Below are 8062 nucleotides of genomic sequence, written 5' to 3' on the forward strand. Positions count from 1 at the left end.
ATTTTCGCCAGCATTTGTTAAAATGGTTGAATTACAATGTTTATGAGAGAGAATTAATGGAATTAACGTATCTGCATTTCTTCTTTTCACTCTAATAATAACTATTCTTTTTAGAGGTTCTTTCTATCATTCCAACGGCCCAAAATCCTGTAATTACTGACCTCTATTGTGTTTGTTCTTTGCTATTTTAATTTCGTCTATTTCTACAATACAATTTTCCCCACCCAAAGGTCCGACTGATATAAGATAAAAATTTTATATTTCAAAACTACGCATAATTTAAAAAATATCTTAAACTTGATCTTTTGGTCCACCAAGAATAATTGAATCAATTGGTGCTCCAATTGACCACATATTCATAACTTTAAGAATAAATATATGACTGATTCTGATATTAAAAAAAAGAGTGTTCTTTCACATAAAAAATGTATACTTACAAATGAATCAAGTACAAATTAAAGTAGCATTGTAATTATCTTGTGTATTAATTTGTGGCATAAAAAATTTTTATTCTTATTTTATAAGAGCATTTTTGGCAACATTGTTGGGAGTTTATAATTATAAAATTAAAATAAAAATTATTTAATTCTTCCTCATTTATCATTTTCGCATTTTGGAAATTCATTTTTAGGAGTAAAATTTTAAAAAAAAACCGCAACCCACTTTTTGTACCGTGGATAGCGGTTTAGCCATAAAAAGGTTATGTTTTTAAAGGACGTCTCAGTTGTCATAATTAAAATAAAAAAGTTATTTATGAATGTAATTATAGCTGTATTCTGTAAATTACATCTTTTAAAGTAGACATTTCTAAAATTCTGCAATTTTTGTTTTTCAATTCATTTAAAACAAAAACAACAACTAATTATTTTTAAATTAAATGGCAACAATTTGCCTGCATTTATTTTAGATTTTACTATGTAAATAGAGAAGGATTCTATTCTGTATCTGCAAATTTATTGATGTTTTAAACGTTAATTTTGACTGATAAATAATTTTTAAAAATTAATAAAAGGGAGATTTCAAATATTACATGTGTAGATCAAAAATAAAATTTTTTAGGTCGAAATATAAATTAGTGTTTTAAACATAATAAAAGCACCTTTTATTTGAAAGTTTTAAATTATATTTTAAGTTTAATATAAAATAGATTGTGCTATGGATAATTATAATACAAGTTCCTAAATTAATTGGTTATATTTTAGATTGAAGCCAATTAGCGAAGCAATTAATGTATTAAATTAAAATAATCAGTTAAAAATATATAAATTTTTTTAATTATATAAAAAAGCTAAAAGAAATCAAAAGATGAAAAATTAAACAATAATTTCGAATCTAATAGTTATGTAAAAAACACCTTATAAATATTTACCTGTCTACCATCACCAGACTGAATTTTTAACGCTTTGTTAAATTATAATTAAAAGTTACATTTTACATGATTTGTAGGATGTTTTTTCTGTTAAATCCTTTCCTGTCTACTATATTATAAAAAGATAAGGAAAATTTTATTTTTTCTTGAACTCCTCTTTTTTTGAATTTGTGAATTTTTTGTATTTTTTAAGAAAAAATAACACAATTATTAAGTTTATTTCTGTAAGCACAGCACAATATTTTTGTGTATTTTCTTCAATTTTATCAAATAATTTAAATCATAGAATAGTAACTATTGCAAAATTTACTTATTGGTAAAAAAGCAATTTATACTTTTGAACAATACACACAAGCTTAAAACATAACATGTACATTGAAAAAAAGAGCATATACCGCATTTATAATTCCGTTTAAAACGGGATAGCATTAGATAGTTTAATAAAAAGATTAATAAAATTTTTTAACCCCAAATTTTAAAATGCAGAGTGAAGAAAATTTAAAAAATTTACAAAGCTATAAAAAAAACATTATGTCAATACGGGCAGATAGGCATTGGAAACAAGGCATTTCTCCACATATGACACTCCTGTAAGCAAGCTGTGTGGCTTGACTGATGAGTTTGTTTGTCTTTTCTGTTACGGTTACGTGCTTTGTACTTTTAAACACTGGGACTGCTGAAAGAAGAATTATTTGAGCTAAACACATTTTTTTTATTGTTTTCTTTATATAGTTTTAGTAGCCAATGGCGCGTGTCTTGATTACATATTTAAATAACCGAAAAATAATACTTTAGTTAAATTACACGCATTGTATGGCACTAAAGCATTTTTGTTCATTTGTCCATATGGTAATTAATAGCAAAAATATTTTTTAAAAAAAACTTGTAACAAATGTGTGCAAGAAGTTACCTAACGTGTATGTAGACAAAATAAAGTTTGTTTCAAAGATTAAAACTGTGGAGCCGAAAGAAGTTTGATTAGCAATATCGCTTTTGAAGGACGAAAGCTTGATCATCTTTTATTCTTAATAGTTATTGATTTGTGGATAGAAAAGCTTAATAGTAAAAAATTTTTAAAATTTATGGTGTAAGGCTTTCTCTGAATACAAATATTTTAGATATAGTATCGAATGAAAAACTGTATTTTAAATACTTAATGAAAAAAGATAATTATTTAAATAGATCAGATACAATTTTAGAACTTGATAAAAGTATATTTGGGAAATGTAGGTGTCACAGAGAAAACATAATCGGTGGTGTATAGGTTTCTGTAATTGTTGAAAGAATCACTAATCATATAACCATTTTTTTTGTTCCTAATAGATACTCTTTATTAGTAGATAAATTAATTTTTAAATTTTTTAAATTAAGAATCTGCTTTCTATGTAAATCGTTAAAAAGGATATAGTAAAGTTAAAACTTATATGAAAAAGCACGTGACAATAAATCACAGTCGCTAGTTAGGGAACCAACAACCTCTGTATAAACCAATATTATCATAGAAAGAAATTGGGCAGCAATTAGACAGCAAACATCACCTAGATGTAAATCCAATGTCATGATATGGCCATATTTATTACATTTTTATAACTTAGAAACCAAAAAAATTGTTTTTTTGAAACTTTAACATAATTGTCACTTTGTTTTTTTTGTTAAATTATAATATTTGGGTTTAAGAAATTTTATTAATTTATTTGTATAAAAAAGATAAAGTTTCATTTTAAAATTAGCTAATTTGTAATTTCTAAATATATAATAGAAAAGAAAGCGTATATAAACATTTTATTTTTTTGTAAAATTATTTTGAGTATAAAACTTTGTTAATTATTTATTTAAATTAAATATATCACAGAACTCTCGTTATATTAAAAAAATATCCGTATTGTGTCATTCTCAGAAAAAAAGGCTCTTTAAAAGGTTTGCCCAGTTAACTTTTTCACAGTACGTATTTAATTAATTATTTATTGTTTAATTCACAAAATCACATGTTTGGGCATTTTTTTTTCATATTTTTTCTTAACAATTTTCAAATTATTTATAAAAATTTTAATTTATATTTTTTTATAAATATACTTTTTTAAAGGTTGGCTATGATAACAAATTATATTTTATTTTGTAACAGTGTAAAATATTGTTAAAATTTATTTCTAGTTAAAATTACTTTTTTGCAATTTTCTAACCTTTAAATGTCATATTGGTTACAGACAATTTTTTGTTTCAACACAAATTTTAGATTTTAATTTTTTAGTAGATCTAGAAAATACATCAAATTATTCAAAAGTATTTAAAAATAAAGAAATAAATAAAATAATTCATGATCCAGCTAAAATAGAAAATTTATCTTTTTATAAAAACTTATCTAATTCTAGTATATTGAATGTTTTAACAGACGATATACACAAAAATTAAAATAATAATTATAAAAATGTTAATTATAATTTTAGTGATTTTTCGTCTTCAATAACTGCGGAAAACAATTTGATGCCATATAGTTGCACAAGTATTGTATTTACCACTAATGAATGTGAAAAACAAGATTGTACAATAAAGCAATTAATTAGTGGCACAACAAAGAATAAGGATCACAATAACAGCCAAAATTACATGGCGGGAATATACGTACGCAAATAAGATCTACAACGATAATACTTTTCTATTGTCACATACAATTCAAAATAACTTTTTACAAGAACAATATGCTAGCCCAAAAAATATCGCTTTTTTACAGGTAACTAAAAATGTTTTTGATTTATTAGGCCATCATACTTATCACTCTAAGACTAAATGTACTAATAAAAAAGAAAACACGCAATTACACACACCATTTAATGTTAATGATTCATTGATAAAGAAATCAGAAAATAACAAATCTCTCGTTTATGCTTACAAAATTGATAACAATGTAAAAAAATAAAATGACAAAACCAAAAATTAACATTATATCTAAGCTTCCAATAAATAATAATGTAAGTGCTCAAAAATCTAAAGTCAAAAGCATAAGTAATAGTATACGGTTAACTAAGCAGTTTACAGCTAATGAGCATAAACTTTTTACTAGATATAGTAACTTTTAATATTATTTTAGAAAAGTATGTAATACGATTACTTAATAAATGCCACAATTTATTAAAAAATCAAAGCATCTAATTTGTCTAATGACTTAAAGCACAAATTAATACTGGCCTTAACTAGTCTTTCAAGTTTTTTGAATACTATAAATGCAATTTATATTAATATAATTTGATCGTCAATTAAAGATTTTTAGCGTTGTTGGATCTTACATGTAATAAATTTAGCAAGTATGCTGATATTTTTAAAAAATTGCCAACTTTTAAAACAACTCTAAACGATTTACATAAGGCTTGCGATGAATCCCTTTTTTGTTTTATTTTAAATTTTTACGAAATTAAATGTTTATTAATTCGCCTTAATACGAGATTTTATTCTTTTCACGAATCCTTATAAGAACTAAGTGATAATTTTAAGAGAAGAGAAATTAGCAATTAACTTTTTTTTAGGTCATTTTTTTAGCACATATAAATAAATTCTATTTTAAAAACTTATATATTTTGTGTACAAAAAAAAATTTATATAGATATATTTTCAATCTCCTTAATGTATTGTAAAAATGTTTGATACTATCAGCGACTCATTTGTTTGGTAATAAATTGCGCATTATAAAATTTTAAAATGAAAATTTTTAATCAATGCAATATGTACCGTATTTTGAAGGTGATTAATAACTCTATTTATGCATAAACTTTATATTTTCAGAATACACACAATTTAAAATTTTTCAAGATTTTATATCTGCTGGCTAAATTTTATTTACAATAGCTGAATTCAAAAATAGAATTTTTTTCTTAAAATTTTCCGATTTGTTTTTATTTATTGATAACAAGATTAAATGCATATGTTTTAAATACATTTTCACGTGTATCGTAATGTTTTGCTTTTAACACCTAATCAAATAGTCAGATGATTTTGATAAAAATAAATTTTGGGTGGAAATAAAAAATAGAATTCTTTTATTGAAAACTTGTATGCCCAACTTTTGACATAATTACAGCTTCATATCTTTTTTTGGTCTCCAAATCAACTTTTGGTAGATGCTTGAAAGTAAATATCCGAATTGTTAGATAAGTACTTGGCGTTGACCGCGTAATAGTCAATAAAGATATGCCGTCAGAGTTGTATCGTATGCTTCTCTGTAGGCGCCGACTGGTGTTGTAAACGTCCTAGTGTTGCAAGGGGGAGGAATAACATCATTAGGTTGGCACACAATTGCTATAGCTGTGGAAAGTATTTGTATGTTGTATTCGGATACCTTTAGTTAGAAATTATAGTTGAAGACCCGCCTTTAAAAGGGCGTAGCAAGCTATTGAATCTCTAGAATATTTTTCATGTGATGGTAAGAATATATCACGGTCATTAGACCCACGTTGCACAGTCCAACCACAAATCCAGTGAATCCCTTGTCTTAAAGCATAATCTATCAGTTATCGGCCAATAAGTATCCTTTCGGAGGTAAATTAAATCTTCCTAGAATAAACGCCCCTATGGTATGCTAGTGCCGATATTGAGAACAAGACAAGGGAAGTTTTCTAAAAGAAGGATAATGTATTATGTACAAGACAATAAAATTAAACAAAGCATAGAAAGGATTAAACTGAAAATTGGGTAAAAGAAACAGTTAATGCTGTGATGTATAAGATAATCTGAAAACTTTGTAACTAAGAAACGCTATAAGAATCTGACGAACTGACATTTCTTCAAAAAGAACAAATCAACAAATAAATTAAATTACAATTATTATTATTAAACAAAAAATAATCCTTACAGACATATTTTTCATGTTCTATATCTTAAGTCAATTTTGTGTTAACAAACCAAGGTCTTTAAAAATATTTTATCATCATTTTTAAGAATATTAGGTCTACCTGATAAAACTCTTTTCTTATGAGTTCCTATTTTTTTACATTTTACTTTAAATCGTGTAATGGTTGAAGGGAGATCTCGTATTCTTTAGCAGAATCTGATTGTTTCATTTCTTTTTTAAAACATAATTTAAATTTGATTTTTACATCCGGAAAAACCTTTTTAGCCATAGAATTAAATTTAATTTTTTTTATACTTTTTAAAAAACACAGCAAAAAACTTTTCCTCCAAACCATTAATTGCGATTTTTTATAATCGTCATTTTTAATTAGTTTTAAATTAACATATACTTAAAAACTTTAATTTTTTAGATTTGACAAAAGATGTTTATATATTAATGGAAACTATTTGGTTTGTAAGTTAATATTCTCTTAATAATAATATTACATAGTTATAAAAAGATTGCGTTTTTTTTGCCATTACTGTAATAAACAGATATTCATTTGATGAACTTTTGGGCTGTTTTCTACCTCTTTAACAAAACAAATGAGTGTTTAAAATTAAGATTAACATATTTAAAATATGAAAAATTAAGGAAATTTCATCGTGTTATAAACGCATTTTTGCTTTACACCAAGTTCATGTCATATATATTCTAAAAATCCATTAAAATTGCACCATTCTATTGCGTCTTTTATGTTTTATAGTATTTAAAACTTAGTCATTTTGACTCTTTTAAAAATTCGTAAAATTAAGATTAAAAAAACAGACTTTTACTTAACATATAGCTTAATCACTTATTGTAAGTATAAGATTGTTTTATTTTTAAATACTTGATTTGGTGTGCTGTTAATTATCTTATAATATTTTTTATTTTATTGTTTTATTCTTCGACGATTGTATTTTCAATAAAAACTAAAATTTTTCTTGTATAATTTTATTGTATCGCTTTATTTCAAATTTAATTTAAATATGCATTACACTTACAAACCAATAATATGATTTATCTGATTTGAAAAGTTTAAAAGCCTTTGTTGAGATAAAACATGGGTCTAATGATTATACAGTGCGCGTCAAAATCTTAAGACACCCAAAAAAAAATTTTTAAGTGCAAAATCAAATAAGATACAATTCTAAAACCATTATTCGTATTATAACGTTGTAATTAAAATGATATAAAAAATACCTTTTATTAAATCTTATTTTATATATGTCTAATCTGGTTTTTGAATTTTTTTGTCTTAAGAGGTGCGTCAAAATCTTAAGACACTTCCCCCAAAACACGTTTTATAGAATTGTAAATATTACATTCGTTTTATTTTGTTCCAATAAACTACTGCATGATTTTATTTTTATAATCTAAGCTACTTAAAAACGCTTATAAAAAATAATTAGTCTTACAATTAAATGGGACGTCTCATTTTACTCAAATTTAAAATACAAACATATGCTTAAAATGATAATATCTGTTATTAAATATTTTTTGATTAAGAAAAGTGAATTTAAATTTCTTTAACTTTTCTCAGGGCCATGATGGTTTTGATGTTTTTTAAAAAAAAAGTAATTTAAAAAAAATAAAACTTATTTATTGATTTTATCACCTCTTTCTTTAACAACGTCGATTATACGCTTCTGCATTCCATTAACATAGTTTAACAGATTTTCGGGTGTAATACTTGACCAGGCTACTAATATCGCAGAATGTAAATCTTGAATATTATTAAATTGTTTCCCGTCTCTATAAATCATTCTCGACATATCTGCCCATAAATTTTCAACAGGATTAAGATCTGGACTTAATGGTGGCCAGTTCAT

At 24.6% G+C, this 8062-nt stretch overlaps 5 protein-coding genes across 5 annotated transcripts; 2 read left to right on the forward strand and 3 right to left on the reverse strand.

Annotated features, from left to right (window-relative positions):
• Positions 1–1884: 1884 nt before the first annotated feature.
• On the reverse strand, positions 1885–2076 carry AAJ76_3400036618 (hypothetical protein; the record flags this gene model as incomplete). Its single annotated transcript, XM_024475248.1, has 1 exon — positions 1885–2076. One exon carries the CDS (start codon positions 2074–2076, stop codon positions 1885–1887), a length of 192 nt encoding a protein of 63 aa, XP_024330809.1.
• Positions 2077–4284: 2208 nt separating this feature from the next.
• Positions 4285–4443, forward strand: AAJ76_3400038827 (hypothetical protein; the record flags this gene model as incomplete). The annotated part of the gene is made up of 1 exon (XM_024475249.1): positions 4285–4443. The coding sequence occupies one exon, from the start codon at positions 4285–4287 to the stop codon at positions 4441–4443; it is 159 nt and encodes a 52-aa protein (XP_024330810.1).
• A 1908-nt stretch (positions 4444–6351) lies between these two features.
• On the reverse strand, positions 6352–6543 carry AAJ76_3400041085 (hypothetical protein; the record flags this gene model as incomplete). Its single annotated transcript, XM_024475250.1, has 1 exon — positions 6352–6543. One exon carries the CDS (start codon positions 6541–6543, stop codon positions 6352–6354), a length of 192 nt encoding a protein of 63 aa, XP_024330811.1.
• A 914-nt stretch (positions 6544–7457) lies between these two features.
• AAJ76_3400042000 (hypothetical protein) lies at positions 7458–7610 on the forward strand (the record flags this gene model as incomplete). The annotated part of the gene is made up of 1 exon (XM_024475251.1): positions 7458–7610. The coding sequence occupies one exon, from the start codon at positions 7458–7460 to the stop codon at positions 7608–7610; it is 153 nt and encodes a 50-aa protein (XP_024330812.1).
• Positions 7611–7828: 218 nt separating this feature from the next.
• AAJ76_3400042604 (hypothetical protein) lies at positions 7829–8062 on the reverse strand (the record flags this gene model as incomplete). The annotated part of the gene is made up of 1 exon (XM_024475252.1): positions 7829–8062. One exon carries the CDS (start codon positions 8060–8062, stop codon positions 7829–7831), a length of 234 nt encoding a protein of 77 aa, XP_024330813.1.

The sequence above is a fragment of the Vairimorpha ceranae genome, assembly GCF_000988165.1.
Source record: "Vairimorpha ceranae strain PA08 1199 chromosome Unknown NODE_34, whole genome shotgun sequence".
NCBI classification, from domain to species: Eukaryota; Fungi; Microsporidia; family Nosematidae; genus Vairimorpha; species Vairimorpha ceranae.